Source organism: Trachemys scripta, chromosome 2 (genome assembly GCF_013100865.1).
Source record: "Trachemys scripta elegans isolate TJP31775 chromosome 2, CAS_Tse_1.0, whole genome shotgun sequence".
In the NCBI taxonomy this organism is placed as follows: domain Eukaryota; kingdom Metazoa; phylum Chordata; order Testudines; family Emydidae; genus Trachemys; species Trachemys scripta.
Window position 1 is genome coordinate 22,067,777 of NC_048299.1, and position 22,134 is coordinate 22,089,910.

At 41.2% G+C, this 22,134-nt stretch overlaps 1 protein-coding gene across 9 annotated transcripts in view; it reads right to left on the reverse strand.

The window, feature by feature from the left end:
- Positions 1-21,624, reverse strand: part of DIP2C (disco interacting protein 2 homolog C) — a 460,741-nt gene extending 439,117 nt beyond the window's left edge. For 3 of the 9 annotated variants that reach the window (XM_034760043.1, XM_034760042.1, XM_034760040.1), the window contains exon 1: positions 21,132-21,621. In XM_034760043.1, coding sequence (XP_034615934.1) covers positions 21,132-21,216 — 85 coding nt within the window. In that variant the 5' untranslated portion in view covers positions 21,217-21,621. Of the gene's footprint in view, positions 1-21,131 lie in introns of all 9 variants that reach the window. The other 6 variants (XM_034760046.1, XM_034760047.1, XM_034760039.1 and 3 more) reach the window with 5 other exon arrangements.
- Positions 21,625-22,134: the final 510 nt, after the last annotated feature.

Below are 22,134 nucleotides of genomic sequence, written 5' to 3' on the forward strand. Positions count from 1 at the left end.
GTTAGGCATCTGAGTGTTAAAGACAGGAACACTTCTTAAGCTGCTTTCAGTTAAGTCTGCAGCTTTGGGGCATGTGGTTCAGACCCTGGGTCTGTGTTGGAGCAGACTGGCGTGTCTGGCTCAGCAAGACAGGGTGCTGGAGACCCAAGCTAGCAGGGAAAGCAGGGGCAGAAGTAGTCCTGGCACATAAGTTGGCAGCCTCAAGGGGGTTTCTGTGATCCAACCCATCACACTTGGGTCGAATGCTGTAGCTATTTTTAGAAATCTCACATTGGTACCTTCTTTGTGTTTTGTTAAATCTGCTGTGAAAGTGTTCTTAAAATGAACATATGCTAGGTCATCATAAGAGACTGCTATAACATAAAATATATGCAGAATGCAGGTAAAACAGAGCAGGAAACATACAATTCTCCCCCCAAGGAGTTCAGTCACAAATTTAATTAAAGTTTGTTTTTTTTTTTTAAACAAGCATCAGCATAAAAGCATATCCTCTGGAATGGTGGCCAAAGCATGGAAGGGGCATACGAATGTTTAGCATATCTGCAATGTAAATACCTTGCCACGCCGGCTACTTTCAGATGACATTGTAAATAAGAAGCAGGCAGCACTATCTCCCATCAATGTAAACAAACTTGTTTGTCTTAGCGATTCGCTGAACAAGAAGTAGGACTTGACTTTAGCAAAGCTTTCGATACGGTCTCCCACAGTATTTTTGCCAGCAAGTTAAAGACATATGGGCTGCATGAATGGACTATAAGGTGGATAGAAAGCTGGCTAGATTGTCGGGCTCAACGGGTAGTGATCAATGGCTCCATGTCTAGTTGGCAGCCGGTGTCAAGCTGAATGCCCCAAGGGTCGGTCCTGGGGCCAGTTTTGTTCAATATCTTCATTAATGTTCTGGAGGATGGCGTGGACTTCTCTCAGTTTAGTGTCATCTGAAAACTTGCTGTGGGTGGAGTGGTAGATACGCTGGAGGGTAGGGATAGGATACAGAGGGACTTAGACAAATTAGAGGATTGGGCCAAAAGAAATTTGATGAGGTTCAACAAGGACAAGTGCAGAGTTCTGCACTTAGGACGGAAGAATCCCATGCACTGTTACAGATTAGGGACAGAATGGCTAGGCAGTAGTTCTGCAGAAAAGGACGTAGGAGTTACAGTGGACGAGAAGCTGGATATGAGTGAACAGTGTGCCCTTGTTGCCAAGAAGGCTAATGGCATTTTGGGCTGTATAAGTAGGGGCATTGCCAGCAGATCTAGGGACGTGATCATTCCCCTCTATTCGACATTGGTGAGGCCTCATCTGGAGTACTGTGTCCAGTTTTGGGCCCCACACTACAAGAAGGATGTGGAAAAATTGGAAAGAGTCCGGCGGAGGGCAACAAAAATTATTAGGGGCTGGAGCACATGACTTATGAGGAGACGCTGAGGGAATTAGGATTGTTTAGTCTGCAGAAGAGAAGAATGAGGGGGGATTTGATAGCTGCTTTCAACTACCTAAAAGGGAGTTCCAAAGAGGATGGATCTAGACTGTTCTCAGTAGTAGCAGATGACAGAACAAGGCGTAATGGTCTCAAGTTGCAGTGGGGGAGGTTTAGGTTGGATATTAGGAAAAACTTTTTCACTAGGAGGGTGGTGAAGCACTGGAATGGGTTACCTAGGGTGGTGGTGGAATCTCCTTCCTTAGAGGTTTTTAAGGTCAGGTTTGACAAAGTCCTGGCTGGGCTGATTTAGTTGGGGATTGGTCCTGCTTTGAGCAGGGGGTTGGACCAGATGACCTCCTGAGGTCCCTTCCAACTCTGATATTCTATGATTCTATGACTTAGTGGACTTGTAGGCTCTAAAGTTTTACACTGTTTTGTTTTTGAGTGAAGTTATGTAACCCCAAAAAAATCTGCATTTGTAAGTTACACTTTCACGATAAAGAAGTTGCACTTCAGTACTTGTATTAGGGGAATTGAAAAATACTATTTCTTTTGTTTACCATTTTTACAGTAAATATATTTATAATAAAAAATAATAATATAAAGTGAGCATTGTGCATTTTCTATTCTGTATTGTAATTGAAATATATATATATTTGAAAACGTAGAAAAACATCCAAAAATATTTAATAAATTTCAATTGGTATTCTGTTATAAGTGTGATTAATCGCGATTAATTTTTTTAATTGGGATTAATTTTTTGAGTTAATTGCATGAGTTAACTGCGATTAATTGACAGCCCTAATATAGAGAAGTATAAACAAATCATTGTCTGCATGAAATTTTAGTTTGTATTGACTTTGCTAGTGTCCCCTGGAAGACCTCTTCCTACCCCCAGGGGTACTTGTAATACATACAGACAAATATATATTTATATGAGGTGTTGTCTGTATGTTCTACGGGGATTGAAAAGTCCTCTCAACTGAGGGCCTTACTATAATCAGTACTGAATGGTTCCTCTCCCACCACCAACAAAAGTTACTGCTAGATAAATACAGGGACCAGTGTTTGTTTTAAAAATAATTCTCAAGTACCACACCAGGACTACAAACTTAGAAATTAATGTTTAATGCTATCTGAAAGCTAGGATTCCAATCTTTCTAGGGTGTGAAGCATTCATTTCTAGTCTTCATAGCTTGCGAAAATCAGACTTTAAAAATCAAATCATGTCATTCTCATTACTGCTTGTGATCCTGCTACTTTAACATTTCAGTTCTGACATGATTTTTTCAGCTACCATATTGAGGACTGCTATAGTTGGTTTATACCATATAAAGATTTTTGGTGATATAAAATATTAATCTCTAATTCCAGAAATTCATAAAACACCAGGGGATAAAATAGCATCATCAGAACATAAGTGGAAGATGTACAAAATGATGACCACAAATACGTGATCTTACAGTCAGCTATCTAAACAGGCTAAAACACTATGGAGCACCACTAATACAAAAGCTTTCAGGACCCATAGTCTTTCCAACCAGTGATCAGAAAGAAAGTTTTGATCCTTTGATTAACACTGGCTTCTCTTATTAACCAAGCAATGAAAATACCAAAAATTTGGTTCTCGTTTCCAGGAGACTAATTTGTTTCCACTATCTGCAACAATCGGACTTAATCTTAACTAGTGAAATCGGGATTTAAGCACATGCTTAAATGCTTTGCTGAATCAGGGTCATAGTCTACATACCCTTCATTTGCTAAAGCTGTGTCCAGTTGCTCATTGTTTGAATAGTCAGGAGAGCATCTGGACATGGAAGCTCTGTGACCATATTGAAAAGTCTTACCTGTACCCTAAAATACAATCCAGCTACTCTGGACTTCCCTCCTTACAGAAGCAATCCGAGGCCTGGAGAGCTGAGAAACAAGTAGCGGAAGCTAAACGTTCAACAGAGGTTCAAAGTGATATAACAGTGCTCAGGACAGGGGATCCTATAGTGGGTGGTTCAACTATACCAAAAGTGTTTGATGACAGTTTCCTGTTTATTCAGGATGATTCATTATTGCTTTAATGGTCCAAAACAGTGAAAAGATATGGAAGTGCATGATTATAGCTGGACACAAATCTCAATACCGATTTGAACAAGAGTAATAAAAAGAGCTCATCAAAATTCAAGACATTTTCCATACCTGAAATTACCTTTTATGTCTAATCAAATAAATTGATTTTAAACAATATTCAGTACTACTTACCCACTTGCTGCAGTTAGAATGGCTGGAAATATTCTTCCTAAAATATAAATTGGCCCAATACTTCTCTGACACCAGTGTAATTCAGAAATAACTCAACTGAAGTCAATGAAGTTGAACTGGTGTAAGTGACAGAGGTATAAGGCCCGTAGCATTCAAATCACCATCAGTAATTCTCACCACCACCTCAGTCCAAATCATTCATGCAAGATGTAAAGTTTTATATACAAAATCAATAGCTATTATTTTAAGTAAAACTGTTTTCAAATTCAAACATCTGCTTGAATGCATATATTGTGTGCATATTCTTCTATTATATATTTTGCTAGTTATTACTGTACATGGCATAATTTAAAGCCAAATTTAAGTTCCAGTACTGCAAGAGATCTGAGATAGGGACCAAATGACTGCAGTGTTATATCTATGATCAGACACTAGACACGTCATAGAAGTGAATTTTTATTCCTTCTAAAGAGATGAAGTGACGCATTGTTTTTAGTGCATCACCCCCACCAAGGATGGCAGTTTGTTGTTTAGGAAGGAAGGGAAATATAGGGAAACATAGCTAAGAACAGCACTTTGAATGAAAAAGAATATAATCTTGTATTACACTCATAGGACTGAATCCAAAAGTGATGTGTAAAGAGTTCAGTGGTGCGAGTTACATGTCAGTAAGTGGGTGTGAGTCTTAGCCCCCATACTGCAAAGTGAAAGGCTAGTGCAGACTCCTGAACTTGCATGGAGCCCCATTGTGCATCTACTTTCAGGATCAGTAAGTCTCAGGTGACAAAATATACACACGGAGGAGGAAAAAAGAAGTAGTTTACACCAGTTACACTTCATCTAGCCTCACCTCTGAATCTGGATCAAAACGTCTAGGCCAGTGGTTCCCAAACTTGTTCCGCCGCTTGTGCAAGGAAAGCCCCTGGTGGGCCGGGCCGGTTTGTTAATCTGCCACGTCTGCAAGTTCGGCCGATCGCGGCTCCCAGTGGCCACGGTTCGCTGCTCCAGGCCAATGGGAGCTGTTGGAAGCGGCAGCCAATATGTCCCTCGGCCCGCACCGCTTCCAGCAGCTCCCATTGGCCTGGAGCAGCGAACTGCAGCCACTGGGAGCCGCAATCGGCCAAACTTGCAGACACGGCAGGTAAACAAACCGGCCCAGCCCGCCAGGGGCTTTCCCTCCACAAGCGGCAGAACAAGCTTGGGAACCACTGGTCTAGGAATACATATACGATATAAGTAAAGAAGCTATAGTTACGGCAAGTTCCTCAGCTGGCATTGATCCATTGAAGCCATTGAAACTATGATGTTTACGCCAACTGAAGATCTGGCCCTTAGATTTTTTACAAATATAAAAAATACCTCAATATGCTGGAGCTGATTTGTATTACTGCGATATTATGCAAAATGAGGGGGGAATCTTTACACAGAACTCAGTACAGCAATTCAGCCACAAACAATCACATGAATATAGTCCTACTAAAAGCAAATGGTATCTTTCTCTAGCATTAGGTTATTATGCAGATAAGGCACAGCTTTGGATTTAGAATACTTCAACTGACAAATGATCTTGTTTTTCTTCACTCTGATAACTGGGGGCCTAGGACAGGATGAATTTGAGCATTTTTCACTGCTTATATAACAGGTGCATTCATAAATATGCAAAGATGATCTGAAGATATGGTTTATAATCGGTGCTTTATGCTTGAACAATTCAGATAGCTTTCATCATCTATAAAGCATTAACTGCTCTTTGCAAGATGTTCCTTTTTTAATTATAGACTACAAATGGCATATTTTTGGGGTGGTCTTCAGACCAACAAAAAAAATGCTGGATGGAAGCTGATCCACAAAGCTATATTTTTAACTGAAGTATATTAAGCTCTTTATTTTCCAAGGGCCAGATTCTCCGTCCTGTACACATATTAAGTAGCATCTTAATCCACAACGCATTGACATCAAGTATAGGGGTACGTACTATTCAATATGAGTAAAGATACCAGATTTTGGCCCTAAATGTGCATAATACATCTTTAGTCTGAAGATAAGTGGCAATACAACAAAAGACAGGCAGCAAGTATGATTATCAGAACATTTGCACTTCAGCAGGTTTATATAATACTCCAATTTCATGTAGTTGGTTGCTCAAAAGCATGAACTTCTGTTAAGTCTCCTTAAGCACAGAAGACTTCAGTCTCCAAGGTATCAGTTTGGCAAGCACTGCATGAAAAAAAAAAAAAGACCACAGTGACAGCTACAGTCTGGCAAAAGGGGAATAAACCCGAATAATCTCCTCCTTTGTCTTACACAGTAGTTTGTTGATTAAGAAAACTGATGGGAAGGCAGACAACACAGGAATCTCATTCATGAGACCAAAAAATGCATCTGTGAAGGATGCCTCTCTTGCTTCCGGTATATGTTATTACAAACAGTAATGATCTGTCATCCTATAATTATCCAGTAATCCTTTAGAATGGATCCCCTGTGATCAGAGACCATACTGAAAACAACTAGGTGAAGCAATAAAAGCAAGAGAACCACCTGTTCATCTCTGCCTAGGTTTTCCAGCAGAGGCTACTTTCTCTCTGCCAAATGGCAGACCTCAAAAGCAGTCAGGCAAATCTCAGTCCATGTATTTCCTTTTAGAGAATGACAGGAGTGCCATAGGACTTTTCTGACCTCTATTCATCTTGAGCAGACGGATATCGAATTATTTTTATTAAGCATTCCCTATGAGTTTCCCTATTACATTTAAGGTTCCAAAAACAATTCCATTCCTACAAAACAGGATGATTATTATTATTTGCATTGTGTTTGCACTTCAGAATCCCAGTCATGAGTCTGAACCCTATTGTGTTTTTTCTAATTGTTTTCCCACTCTGAGTAGATTTTAGCTCTTGTTCCACCTCAGTAGAGATTTGAAATTGTAAGATGTTATGTTAGCATCAAAAATTACTGAGACACATCGGGAAGAGAGGAGACTAGTACCTGTATTAACGTTTCTAGTCATACTTGGTCTTTACTTTAAGAGGAAGTGCATCAAACACTAGGAGTAAAATCCTGGGCATTACTGAAGTCAATGTGAGTTTTTCCATTTATTTCTGTGCAAACAGAATCTCATCCTGGGAGTAGAGGAACGGCCAGGGGAACATCATCTTTTGGCAAAACACTAGTAAACCTCACCGTTTTATGTCTTCCCTCCAGACATGTATTTAAGCCCCTGAGAAGCTTCTTATTTCATCCTTTGTTTTCTAATCACTTGACTTCATGCTTCAAATTGTTCCTTTAGGGGAGGGAAGCGGAGGGGATGGCAGTACTGAAATTCTTGCCCAGGTGAACTAAGGGCCATGCAAGTATTTGGGAACTTTTGCATTTGATTCCTATAGCTCTGCAGAACTCTCGGTGATAATGTATTGTGCTCCCAAGAAGAACTATGAGCATTTCTGTGATGGAGTTTAAAAACAGCCATTTATACAACACCTAACAGTCGAGGATCCCAAACCGGTATTCAAACATTAATGTTTAATTAATTAATGCCCTGTGAGGTAGGTATCATTATACCCATTTGGGAAACTGAGACTTAAAGTCAAGGGTATTCAGTTCTAGAGCTAAAAAAAGAATCCACAAGTTCTGCTCCCCATACTCCTACTCTAAAAAGCAGACCATACTGAATATTCCTTATCCTTTCCAGTAATTATATTCCATATCACACAGGAAGGGGAAAGTTAAAATTAATCTACCTCCCAGTGAGGTAGATGAGGAGACTGGCACTGGACAGAAAAAAAGGCCACTTTTCTCTGCTAGCTTCTGTTATAAAGGAGGAACAAACTGAGCAGCATGGGGGTATACTTTCAGGAGAAAGCTGTTAGGGAGCAAGTTAGTGAACAGAGGGTGTTTCTTTGCTCTAAAATTTCTAGCTACCTCTTTAGGATTTGGCACTTCAAAACTGGAATATGGGGAAGTTTTCCTTTGACAGTGTTGTGCTCTCTTTTGGGTTAAGAGATCTCTTTCCCCCTCCCTGCTCCCTTTCAATCACCAGAGTCCAACCAACTTGCTCAAGCTCACTTCCTCCCCTGTGGACTGGAGCCCAGTACTACTACGTCTTACCAAAGCTGAAGGTGGTGTAGCAGACCCACCAAAGCGTAACCGTGGCCTCCTACTAAGCATGGTTGACGAGCACTGCTAGCTAAGGCTACAACGTGATTGAGTAGAAAAGGAAGACTCCATGCTAGGCAAGTTCATATTTCTTACCTCTCTGACTGTTACTGAAAGATTGCATTTTCTCTGTGTGTATGGACCTCTATGCTGCTTAGAAGGAATGGACTGTTCTTCACTTGTACTCTCTTCTCCCCAAGTGGTTGTCTCAGGTCACCTGGGAGGCCTGCGTGTGGGGGAGGCCCGTGGGACAAGTTGTCTCCTACTCAGGGTAAGCAGCTGCATCAACGCAAATACATAGCATTCACGGAACCCATGATGGCAGACTGAAGGGAGAAATATGCTACCAGTATCTTTCCTACCCTTTACTCGTTGTCAGAAAGCAGAGGAACAAATATGAGTTGTTGAGACTGTCTAGTGAGGCAAAAGAAAAGACATCAGAGCAAAGAAAAGCGATTCTGAGCAGTGCCAAAAGTCTTTTGATGAGAACTGGTTGTGCTGCTGCTTTTAGCATGGAGTAGGAAAGAGCCACTCACCATTTCCAAATTAGTATACGGAGAATGTAGAAATACAGGATGCATTGTAGCCACTTATGCTGACACAGTTAAAAACCAAATTCAAAACTCCAAGGGGAAGGGAAAAAAACAAAATCCATATATATATATATATTCAGTTAACCAGAAAAAACAAACATTTTGATTTAAATGGGACCAAAGCAAACACACCAAAGTGTGTACTTTCCCCTTGTGCCAAGATATTTCAGCACACTATATAACACACTTTGATCTTAACTCACGTCTATATTCAGGCATAATAGGGCATATTAAGGATGGATTTTCAATCTTAGAATTGGGTTCTTTCACCGGGTTATTTAAAAGAATAATTTCCCATTTAAAAAGTGGGTTATTGACCCACACATAGGAAGCTTTTAAAATCCATATTATTGACCTGATACTTATAGGCTATATAGTAGTCATAAGAATACAAGAATGGCCATACTGGGTCAGATCAAAGGTCCATCTAGCCCAGTATCCTGTCTTCCGACAGTGGCCACTGCCGGGTGCCCCAGAGGGAATGAGCAGAACAGGTAATCAAGTAATCCATTCCTTGTTGCCCATTCCCAGCTTCTGGCAAACAGAGACTAGGGACACCATCCCTGCCCATCCTGGCTAATAGCCATTGATGGACCTATCCTTCATGAATTTATCTAGTTCTTTTTCTGAATTAGTCATTACAATACATAGCAGGATCATCAACCTTTGGCACACGGCCCGTCAGGGAAATCTGCTGGCAGGCCAGGGCAGTTTGCTTACCTGCTGTGTCTGCAGGTTTGGCCGATCACAGCTCCCACTGGCTGCGGGTCGCTGTTTCAGGCCAATGAGGGAAGCAGCGGCCAGCACATCCCTCGGCCCACGCCACTTCCCGCAGCCCCCATTGGCATGGAACGCAAACTGCAGCCAGTGGGAGCTGCCATCGGCCAAACCTGCAGACGCTGCAGATAAACAAACCTGCCCGGCCCACCAGCAGATTTCCCTGATGGGCCACATGCCAAAGGTCGCCGAACCCTGATCTATAGGGTAAGTACGTACTAAGGGTGTTTTTGAAATCCATATTATTGACCCAACTGTATTTAATATCCTGTCAACCTGTAGAGCGTATAGATATTTATGATGCAGATACAGATTTTTTTTTAAAGTTATTGCATATAGATATTAACTGATCATTTGTAAACTAGCAAGAACCAGTAAAACCTTAAGCACTCAGCTGTAATACCAGTATTTAAAATTACCAAGAGGACATGGATATGAACTATACCACTCATAACACTTGACAAAAAAATGTAAATGTCACCTAACCCCAATTTGAGGGGCAGCAGGTTGTTTTTAAAAAGATACTTTGATAAATTAAAAATGTATGAAGGTTTGTGTCTTTTCAAATTTTAAAACAGATTCCACATTGCACAAGATGGGAGGGGAAGGGAGACATCAAGTTACTTTTGTGCTGGGACTTTTATTCATATATTCATAGATTTTAAGGCCAGAACCACCCATTATGACCATATGGTCTGACCTTCGGGATAAAACAGGTCAGAGAATTTCAACAAGCGATTCCTGCGTCAAGCCCATTACTTCTGGTTGAGCTACAGTATATCTTTTAGAAAAGACATCAAGTCTTGATTTACAGATTTAAAGTGACGGAGAATCCATCACATCCCTAGGTATGTTGCTTCAATGGTTAATTACCCTATTAAAAATGTGTGCCTTATTTCTAATCTGAATAAGTCTAGCTTCAGCTTCCAGCTACTAGCTCTCGTTAGCCTTTGTCTTCTAGGTAAATGAGTCCTCTCCTATCAGAAATCTTTCCCCCAAATATGTTACTCTTAGTACATAAAGTCACCTCTTAACCTTTTCTTTGTTAAGCTAAATAGATTGAGCTTCTTTGGTTTCTCATTGTGGGTATGTCTATACAGCCATTAAACCCCCACAGCTGTCCCAGGTCAGCTAACTTGGGCTCCTGGGGCATAGACTGTGAGGCTGTAAAACTGCTCTGGAGCAGTTTTGGGCCTCTGGCACCCCCATCTTTTATTTCAGCATAGACGTACCCTGTAAAGCAGGTTTTCCAGGCCTTTCTTTATTCTTGTAGCTCTTTTCTGAACCATTTTCAATTTGCCAAAATCCTTCTTAAAGTATGGACATCAGAATCGGACACAGTACCAGTAACGCTCTCACTAAGGTTGTATAAAGTGATCATAACACCTCCCTATTTCTTCTCAGTATTCCCTTGATTATACATCCAAAGATTGCATTTGATCTCTTGGCTACATAACACAGGCAGTCAGTGTTAAGTTGGTTATCCACCGTGACTCCAAACTTCTTTTCTGAGTAAACACTTTCCAAAATAGAGTGCAGCTTCCAATTAAAGCAGACATACAACACTTGAACCCAGGACTTCTGACAACCATAGTAAGGGTCTTACTCTCAAACTACTGCACCACTTTTATGCAAAACTGGAGAGAATTTCATGGTGCAGATATTACACACAGACACCAACTCTTGAGGCTTGTAGTTGACACACAGAGAGATCAAACATATCATCAGTAGAAACATAAGTTCCAATACAATTTTATACCACAATAAAATGAGGGAATAAAATTCCTGCTAACCACTTTTGTTGCTGCTCCTCACAACAAACCAACCTACTCTATTATAACACTGAGCCAATTAAAAATGTTGCCAATCTGTTATTTTATCACTTAGCACTAAGATTCACTCCAACAGCCCAGCAATGTAATATATTTTTCTGCCTCCAAGGAAATAAAGCTAACCCCTAGATTTTTACACTCAAAAAAAGGTGTGTGCATTTTGAAATGGTTTGTTTACATCTTTAGTCTATTTAATCATGTTGTATAGAATAAGGAGCTACTCCTGCCCCCTTAGAAATCAATGGAAGTTTTGCCACTGATGTCAATGGTAGCAAGATAGATCCCTAAGTCTCTGCATTTTGCCATTTCACTAGATAAGTGCTGTTTGTTCATCCTCAGACATCTGTTAAAAGACAGCTATAACAGCATTTGAATTGCAATTTTCATTTTAAGATTCTTTAGCAAAATGGAACTGCTCACATGTCACCACAGTGCAGTCTGGTTTTATTTGTGCAGACGCTTCATCAAAATATTAGCTATTTATCTGAATCACATTCCACTCAGCAAGGGGAAAAGAGAGCGTATAAGATCCCAATTTTCCTCGGATTTGCTTGCAATGACGACAGTGTGGCAGTCTAGCTTGAAGACAGTAGTGGGAGAATGAAACATCAGCGTATCAAGAAAATAATGAGCAATAGCCATGAAAATTGTTGATCCATGCACAATATCTTTAAGTGGAATCTGAATTGTGAATCAATGTGTTTCACAAACTCATGGTCAGAAAAAGGTGTTAAACTATTAATTATTTGCTGTGATTTCAAGGTCTAAAACTTGAAACTGAAATATTACTTATGTAAGTGTAGTTAGAAAGTAGACAGTTATGAAAAAGCTGTAACAATTATATGATTTTTTAATCTTTTCAAAAACATTAAGTGAATTTGTGCTAATACACATACCAGATTTATATTCCTCAAGACCAATTTCCTCCATTTGGTCACTAAACAGGTACAAAATAGACAAGAGAAGTGAAAACTTCCTCACATCATCCTGCCAACGTACTGCATCTTTAACCTAAAAGGGCCACTTTTGGCAATGAAAAGATAGTTCAGCTGCTATGTGCATTCAGTCTTGGGCTTTCTGCAGGGATTGCTAAATAAAAAGATCCTAGCAACAAAGTTGTTTTCTGTGGTGTGGACATCTGTGCACTAGGAACAAGACTGTCAATTTACTTCACACGGGTCATAAAGCCAACCAAAAACTTTCAACCTCTGCCAGTCTAGGCAGCCTTAGAGCCAGTGATCTAGAAGTAAAACACAGTGTTCCATTACCAACACTTTGACATTTCCAGTGGAGCTGGCTGAAAACTTTCTGAATTCCAATTCTTTCAACCAAAGAAAGGGGACACATTTTTCACAAAAATTTTCCTTTTAATATAAGAAACTGGATGGATCTGTTAATATTTTTAGTTTTGATTTACATACGTAATCAAAATACGTTTGAAAAAAGAAATGTCTGATGTCATCATTAACTTAGATCAGGTATAATATGTTGTCTGACTCCAGATAGCAAGTCACAAGACATATATATTGCAACAGGACCAGACAGAGATCCTCATATTACAATTTTATTTATGTTTCAGAACAACCACTATTTTAGTTTTCCCTTCTTTCCCTCCTTAGCTACTGTCCTACCTATTCAGTCATACAAATATCTGCATTCATGGCCCCACAAGCCCCAAGAGTAGACCCATACTTGATACTGCTTTCTAGAAATGAAACATCATGTAGTCTATCATCCCTAGGAATAATTTCTGCACTTTTCAGCTAACCCTTGATTATTAGCACTAGTAACATACAATAACTCTTCACAATGGCTCTTTCTTTTCATGTTAGAATCGCTCTGGTAGTCAGCTTTCTTGTTGGCTTTACTCAAACTGCCCAAGGTAGGATGATTTTAAAAAAAAAAAAAAAAAAAGTCCCTGCAAGCAGTTAACACATAGGGCCTAATTTTAAAATTTTACTGTACATTTGAGTGCTCAGTTCCACACCTGGATACTTACTGTTGATCAGTGTATCCGGATTTAGACACCAATGTATGAAAGTTATGGTAACTATATTATTGTATATACGTGATCTAAATGTTGACCAAATCAAGCAACTCAAGTATTGCTTCCTAGATGGCCTAGTTCTCTCACTGCCCTTGCAAAAAGGGGGTGCAGGAGTGCCATCTCCATGGCACACTCCTCCCATCCCGCCTCGCATCCTGCAGAAGTCGCTCTGCTAGAACTCCACCAGGCTTAAGGGAAGAGAAAGAAGATTAAGAATCAAGAACTGGCCATGCTTCAGCACCATTCTCTGCAAACCTCCCCGTCTAAAATTCTCCCATTTGTACTTAGAACTGCATTAACTCCTTCTGGGTCTCCTCAACAGCTACTACTGAGAAGCCTCAGGAGACTCCAGTTCAAAGCAACATAGATCCTCTTAATGTTGTGGCCTTCCAAGCACCTCTTGCCTCAGGGAACAATTTGCAGGGAATTCCTCAAGATGAGTTGCCCCTCTGTGCTTTACTGCAGCAGAGGATAATGTGCCACAATCTATTTCATAGTTTTTTAAGGATGTACTTAGTAGTGGTACTGAAAACTTGATCAAGCAATTAGAAGCTCTAGTTAACATTACTGTAAAACTCCTTTGACTGAGTTGCACAACCCTAAAATAAGCAATTCTCTGATTTGCATCACCAACTCAAGAGGTATGTGAAATCAAGACTAAAATTTTCAGCATATACTTACTTTAATAACATAAGAAAGAGACAGAAATAAACACTGCACAGGACAGCAGGGGACTGGAAATGCACCAATCTCAGCCTCATGAGTTGAGGAAAGAAAGGAAACATTACAAGAGTGACCTTTCTAGACAGTTACAGAACACTATTAATGAGCTCTGGACAGTGGGCCACATCCCGTCCTCAGCTGGATGACTGGGGACACCAAAACTGGTCTTTAGGAAGGGGGGCAGAGTGGGATCATCAGGACTTCAGCATAGACAAGAGCTCACCCACAGAGGAGGTGGGAAATAAACATGCAAAATTTCACAAGGATTAAGAGTTTATGTCAAATCTGCTATGTACTGTGGTGAATTCTTATACAGCAGTGAGTCATCTTGTCTGACAGTTGTTGAAGAATTAATGCAGTTATTTAAAAAAAAAAGTCCTGCTTGATGCTTTATACAAATATCCTCTTATAAAACTTATTAAGTCAGTGGATTTTAAGTACAGAAGGGATACAGTACATTTAGGATTCTTTGGCTATGTCTACACTACAAGTGTGCCACTGTAGCGCAGACACTTCCTACAACCACAGAAGGGGTTTTTCCATTGATGTAGATAATCCACTTCTCCCAGAGGTGGTAGCTAGGTCAGCGGAAGAATTCTTCCATCAACCCAGCTGTGCTCTACATTGGGGTTAGGTCAACCAAACTACAGCACTCACTGTGAAACTTCACAGCCCTGAGCAATGTAGCTAACTCAATCTAATTTGTATGTGTAGACTAGGCCTGCCTCCCTCTCTCCCCTTTGAAGAGACACTTATCTTTCTACGGCTCTCCATTCCCATTATACCTGAGTTACATATAGAATGAGATTTTTTTAATAATTAGTTTTCTGAAAATAATTAAAGGGAAGTTTAATCTGTGCTTCCCTTTATATGAAGGAGTAAATGGAGTTACTGGGGTAAAGACTGTTTGAATCTAAATGTGACAGCACACTCCAAAATATGGAAGAATATTTTTAGATGTGGGCTAGACTATCTTCTTATAGCATAAAGGTATCATATAGTGGGGGAAAGGATAGCTCCGTGGTTTGAGCATTGGCCTGCTAAACCCAGGATTGTGAGCTCAATCCTTGAGGGGGCCACTTAGGGATCTAGGACAAAAATCAGTACTTGGTCCTGCTAGTGAAGGCAGGGGGCTAGACTCAATGACCTTTCAGGGTCCCTTCCAGTTCTATGAGATAACTAAATGTGGAGATATACCTATTTATTTTGAATAACAATATACATGAAGTTGTATAGTTTGGCAAGGGAAAGTAATATTAGGTTTTTACCCGCTGTACTGTGCAGTAGAACAAGAGATAGGCAACATGTAGTGTCAGAAAGGCCAGACCCTCACTCCATTTATTCCTGTTAGAAATAAATTGCTGGCTAGCTGCTTTACCAACAAAACTGATGCCCCTAAGGCAATTTTCACACGTCCTTGAGAAGAGAAGCAAAGTTGTGTAACACAATACTGATCATCTGAATGATCTATCAAGTGTAACGCTTCGCCATAAACATTGCTCAATAGCAACCTCAAATAATGGTGTATTTACAGCATACTTTCAGGAGAGCTTTTTTGGGGAAATCCTTGGAATATGCATAGTATGTTTTACAAGACATTAAAATGCATTTCAAATAAATGAGTAGCCAAGGCACACTAGCGCCATTAGGAAATCCTTGCGATGCATCAACATCCACTAAAGGTCTTGAGTTCAGATATCAGAGCAAAGTCAAATAACATCAAATGTAGCAAATATTAAAGCTCTGATTCCCTTGCTTTAAATGAAAGCGTTAACTCATGAGCAAATCTGGCTGCATTTATAAAACAATCAATCAGCTCTCTTGCTCTCGCTCTCAAACAAGGGCACCGTCCAGCACAACTGATGACAAGAGCTTTACCTTAAAGGAAAAAAAAGTTTCTTTAGATCCCACTGGACAGGTTGGTTGTACCCATTTGCTAGAGTACCATCTGTTGAAGAATGAATTAAAGCAAAAGCATTACCGTGTCCCCAGATTCATACAGGTATGGTAGTTATTCAGGTTTCCACAGTCTTAACCTTGCTATGCTGGTACAGGGTCAGCTGGCTAACATCACGCTTAAGTACTAACTATAGGAACTAAAGTTCCCCGGCCCCAACCCGATGAGTATATCCAGACATGCAGGTTTGCTGCTTTTAGTTTCCATGGTAGACCCTGCCAGCTACATCTCCCTTCTGAAAGCACTTGTATTTTTGCTGACTGTATGATTCTAGTAGTGTATAAGGCCCTTGCTTTCCCATCCTGAAGGAAACACTGCATAGTAACAGACACAAAAAGAAGAGATGGGGTGGGGCACACAGAGCCCTAGAACCAATAAATTAATTTGCAACCTGGGCCAAACAACAATGCAATAAATCCAAACATGAATGCACATAATGGGGCCAATGGACATAACTAAAACTGAGGGCCAAATTAATTAGCTGAATGTGTGTCCAGACCCTCTGCTGACATTTTATGAAAAATATTCTTTTGGGAAAGGTTCATACACAAAAAACTCTATGCCTCATATTCTTAAAATGAAAGAGGAAAGAAATTAACATATACAGCATACAGTGAGAATAATTTCTGAACAGGATGTCTTTCACGTTTTCCATATGGCATCTGTGATTCCTTAAGTGTTTCTACAAGGTTATCGGACACTTGGATAAAATAATGGAAGAAATGTAAAGCATCTTTTCCCAATTAATTTAGGATCAGAAAGTAATTTAAAGGGCAATGTAATCTTGTGTATCCTTAAATTAAGACAAAAAAAGAAAGAAGTATTTCTACAGCAAATCTTTCTAATTGGTAAGAAAGAAAGAAAGAAAGAAAGAAAGAAAGAAAGAAATGGATGAGTCTTTTAATTTTGATATTTTCTAATGCAAAGACATTTACAAAACACTTTTATTACTATTACATCAGATGTTCAGTTAGTAGAAAATAAGATGATTCATCTAATTCCATCCAGTAAAAAAATTATACAGGGTTAGAAAACTAAAGGCTCATAAAATTGCAAACAGCCTTAAAGAACTACACTGTGAAGTGAGATGCTGATTGCATCAGCCCAGAAGAGCTACAGTTCATCAGCTATGCAAGCACCAGTACAAACAGTGGAAACTACTACAGAGCTTCAGAGCAAGCAAGTAATCTGCCAGCGTACATGCACATACACTCCTACAAATGCCAAACATCTTAGAGAATACTGAACTGGATGATAGAAGACCCACTACTTACCTAAACCACCTTCACAAACTATTGTTTTGCATTTCTAGATTTTCAGAGATACATTGTAACATTTCTCCCTGCTCCAACATTAAAGGAAAACTTCATGGTAAAGTATATACTAATGCCTTAAACTGAACATAAAATTACACCTCAACACTTAACATAAAAGTGGACTTTACTCCTCAAGTGATGAATTTACAGTACACACATACATATTTCACCAACTCACATGGATTTAGACTGAAGACATACACTATAAGGTTTTTGCAGGTTTTTGCTTAGGTTCTTGAGACTCTGGCCACACCAACTTTTAAATCATATTAAGAAAAGTAACATGATCTGAAAATGGTTAACTGAATTTACACTCATACTACATTTTAAAACCCTTTAACAATTGTATTTTTTAAAAAAATAATCATTTTCAGACTTCACCAGAGGTAAGCCTGTCACCAGTGGAAATGTAGACAAGGATTGCTGCAGAAGTTTGGTCAGTCTTCCCTGACAATCACAACATGAGCCCTACAAATTCAACACTTTCAGAATGTACATCTCCTCCTCACAAAGCAATGCAAGTCAGCCTCAAGATTTGGACAAAAATCATAGGACACTACCTTACCTTGTCCCATACACGTCACATCATACCCTAACTGATTATGGGGCAGGTTGTGTGGTTACCTGGCAAGTAGTGTGGTTACCCTGACCACTGAATTCAATGAGATTTTGCATGAAGTCAGGCACTACTCAGCTTGAGCAAGATCAGAATCTCTTTGTAAGTGAAAATATATTGCTGCCCCCCGCCGCTGCAAAAAAACAAGCTGAAAGACATTGAGGTTGTAAGATCCATACAGTGTCTTGTGTGCCTGTGACACAGCACTGCTCTCCAGTGAGACTACTAATACCTAAGAAGTTCTGCACATGCATAAATACTTGCAGGATTGAGCCCATCATTTGTACAAGCTGATTACAACACCTGAGAAGTATTTAGCTCTAGAATAAGAAACCACAAAATCAATCAATGGCTCACTCCTTTCCAAAATGCAGCAATTTTCATCTGGAAGTTGCCCAAAAGCCTCTGGTGCCCACAAGTGTGTTTTGCACTATGGGACAGATGCACCAGGAGTCCCAGAATGCACTGGTACAACTTACAGTTATAAGACACACAGCTTGTGGATGTGTCAACACGGTGTTGCTGGACAGACACACTAAAATATATAAGCATAAGCAATGCAATAAATCATTTCACACAATCAACATCTCTACAACGGTTTTCTTCCATAAGCCCTCATTCAGGAAGCAAATGCTTTAAGTTAAGCTAATCTCTATGTCCCATTAACTTTCACAGGACTTAAGAACATGCATAACTTTCTGCAAGTGCTTAAGTGCTTTCCTGAATCTGTTTGCTCTCATGAGTTTCCTGAAACTGGGCCTTAATATACAGACACACTAGCATATCATAACTCCAACACATACCAAGACCCTGATCCTGCAAGCATATGATGCATATGCTTAACTTTACTATTGTGAGCAGTGCCATTGATTTCAATGGAACTGTTCAAAGTAGCAAAATTAAGTACCTACAAATGTTTGTGGGATCAGGGCCTAGCAATGCAAAATTGCTCTGAAAACCATTTAAAATACTGTGCTAGCGCGAAAAGCACATTAGCAATCTTAGATATCTACAACTTCAGCTTCTAAAATTAGTGATTATATTGTAGGTAGAGATAGATCTATCTTGGGAAATTATGGGCATAGGCCAAAAATTTCAAATGTCGATGCCTAAAGTTAACAAATGAGTGGCTTAATTTTCAGAGGTGCTGAGCACCTGCAATCACCATTAGATTTACTTCATTTAGACCACTCATTTAAGTGAAGTCACTTCAATGGTGCTTGGTCTCCCCTCTCCCCCCAAAAAAATATTAAACCATTCACATATTTAGAGTTCCAAAATATAGGTGCCAATGTTTTGAAGACACTGGCCATACTCTCCACTAGGAGTTGGGTGCAGTGGCACAAAGGAAGAGATATTGTTGGTGGGCTAAGTTCACACCTGCCGGAACTCCAATGAAGTAAATAATTACACCAGGGATGAAGCTGAACTAATGTGTGTACAAATGTCTAATGGCTAACCAGATCCTACTTCCTCAATACATTACTGGATTATGCTGTGTTCTTTACCATAGAAATATATCATTCATAGGGAAGCTATATTCAGATTGATTATAGCATGCTGAAAATACAGTATATATTAAATTTGTTTTCATTACTATACTGTTGATATATAGATCGTACTGTATATGAACTCAACAGCATCTCTACTTGCAGCAAAATGCTGGGTATCAGGCATACTCTAGTATAAACAGTCCACTTTTCCTGGCTCTATTAGCACAGATAAGGGCCAATCAATGCACAGTAGGTTGCAATAAGACAGTCTCGCTTTTTAGTCTCCTTTATTTCAAAATTTCAGGGCACTGAAAAAAGCTACAGGACTCAGAGCAATGCACAGAGCCACAAGCAATCCCAGTAGCTCATTCTCCTCTTCACCCTGAAAGCGTTAAAAGGAAAATACAATGTCAACATCAGCTCCTCCCTGCTGTGGAAATTGGCATGAGTGCATTTTACTTTCTGGCAACAAGCCCTTCTAAAACCGTTACAAAAAATGAAGTTAGATATATTGAGCTATTCCAACGACTAATTTGGGACATGCTGGGTTATTTTTCCCCCTTCTGTTAAGCGTCATTCTAACAGCCTTTCAGAGGTGGATGAACGTTAATTGTCTTTGATAAGAGAGAGGGACCAACCAACCATCAGCAGAATTTTACTCCTGGACACAGCAAACTCTAGCGTTATGATATAGAAATAGTCTCACTCTCTTCCCCAGAGAGGAATATATTAGATACAAATTATAGATTTAGTGTGACATTTGAACACATGAACTCGTTAGTAGCCAACCAATAAGTAATCCTGATACAAAATAATCATTCGGAACATCTCGTTACTTAACCCAATCTGACACACATCAAAATGTGAAGCGAGAGACACGCTGGGTGGAGGGTTTAGTCTCTTCAGCTTATCCTCCAAATCAGAGGAACAATAATAATATGAGAATTACACTGACATCTTTCCCATCCAGGGAATCCGTGGAGCATCCAAACAGACCAAACCGGAGAATGATCCCAAGCTCGCAATTAAACAGAAAAGTCGTTTAAACATTTTTAATGTAAAATCCTTGTTTCCCCTAAAGAAATAATTAACCTGTTTTTTTAATAAACCTTCCTATATATTATTATTTTGTTGCAACTGATTTAAATGTTGACTCAACTGCATGGACTTTACCGCCAGTCCCTGGATATATTCAAATAGGTTTTGTAACAAAGTACATAGCAGATTTTTGTAATACTGCATTTTCTTGGCAGGACAGGAATCCCTGCAAGCCCAGCCCTTAAGATTTTTCCATCTTCCGTAATAAAACATGCAACACTGGAGCAGCAAATCCTGCTGCCAAAGCCCCCTCTTCCATCTCCACCAGCACTGTGGCAGGAGAGGCAGAGAGGAGGAGGAGGAGGAATTTACAGTCAGAAAAAAAATTACACAGCCTCAGAAAAAGGTAGTGGGGGGAAGGGGCAGGGAAAAAAGAGACAACAGGCGCCATCAGGCATTAGTGAGAAAATAAAAGCAACCACAAAAAAAATATTAAATGAACCAGTTTCCCGAGAAATTGAAAATGCAGCAAATTCCTCATCAAGAGTCACAAGGAGAAAGAGGAAAAATCAACCCAATGTTCTGTGGGATTCCCCCCCCCCCCCCCCCCCCAGCCTGTGTCACATATCAGGAGAAACTGACACTCACAGGAAACAATTGTACCATGGAAAATACACACAGGAGAAGAGGACACAAAGCTGGGGACTAGAGGTTACACACTGCAGTAGAGACAATCAACCATCCAGGGAACCCCCCCATTGAAGTGTCACTCCCCCCACTCCCCAGTTCTCCTCCTAGCCTACTGCTCCCACCACCTTGGAGCTGCAGACAGCTCCGGGGCTGGGTCCCCTCGGGTCTCCCGGCGGGCGAGGCTGGGGTGGAAATTAGGGGGACGATCACAAATCATTTACCTTCCGATAATTCCAGCTCCAGCTCAGCCAGCCTGGCTCTCACCTCCAGAGGCAGGGACATGCTCTCAAGGCTGCGGTCCGCCATACTCGAGCCAAGGAGATTTTCTCTCCCCTCCTCTCTCTTCTCTTTGTTTGCAACAGAAAAGGGGGGAACGTGGGGGGCTTGCGGTGGATGCCAGAGTCCTCGCGCGGTCTCAGCGGTGCATACAGGAGGGAGGCGGACGGGGAGTCCGCGCGCAGGGATGGGGTGGAGGGAATGCAGAGATTTCTCCTCTCCTCCTCCTCCTCCCTCGCCGCTTCCTTCAGGGGAGCCCCGCCATGGCCGCCACCGCCGCCGCCTGCAGCTTGCAGCTCCTGGGCCCCGCGGCTCGGTCTAGCCCGACCCCCGCCCGGTGCAACCCGCGGGGTGACTCCTGCACAGCGCGCCCGGGCTCCGCGCGATCTGGCTCCGGCGAGCGCTCGAGACGGCTGCTGCGGGTAGAACTGCGGCGCGGCTGCCGCGGCCAGCGAGAGCGGCTGTCACACGCACGTGACCCGCCGGGTGCAGCGCCCCCCGCACGCCCCTAGGGGGTGCGCTCGAGCCCCCCACCTCCCCGGGCGGCGGGCAGCCCCTCCGCAGGGCGGAATGGAACGCTCCCGGGAGCGCCGCTGGCGCGCGGGGACGGGCGAAGGGCGAGCGCGTGCGGACCGGCGGCGAAGTTTGCTGCAAGCCAGGTGGCTGGGTTCTGCCCCGCCGCTGCGAGCCGGGTGACGCCGTGCGCTGGAGGGCGCCGCTCCGCCGGGCTCGTGACTGCGCTCTCACGGGCATTTCTGGGACCGGTCATGCCCTTCGGGACCGTGCCACGCTGGGCAGCCTTTGGGGGCTTGCTCCAAAGTCCCGCCGGTTTGGTTCGGTTTTCCGCAGCATTTTGTGGCATCGACATTTGTTGCTCCACGTGTCTGTCTGCCTGACAGTTATTTTCAGTATATTGCATCTGATGGTTATTTATGTGCTAATGGTGTG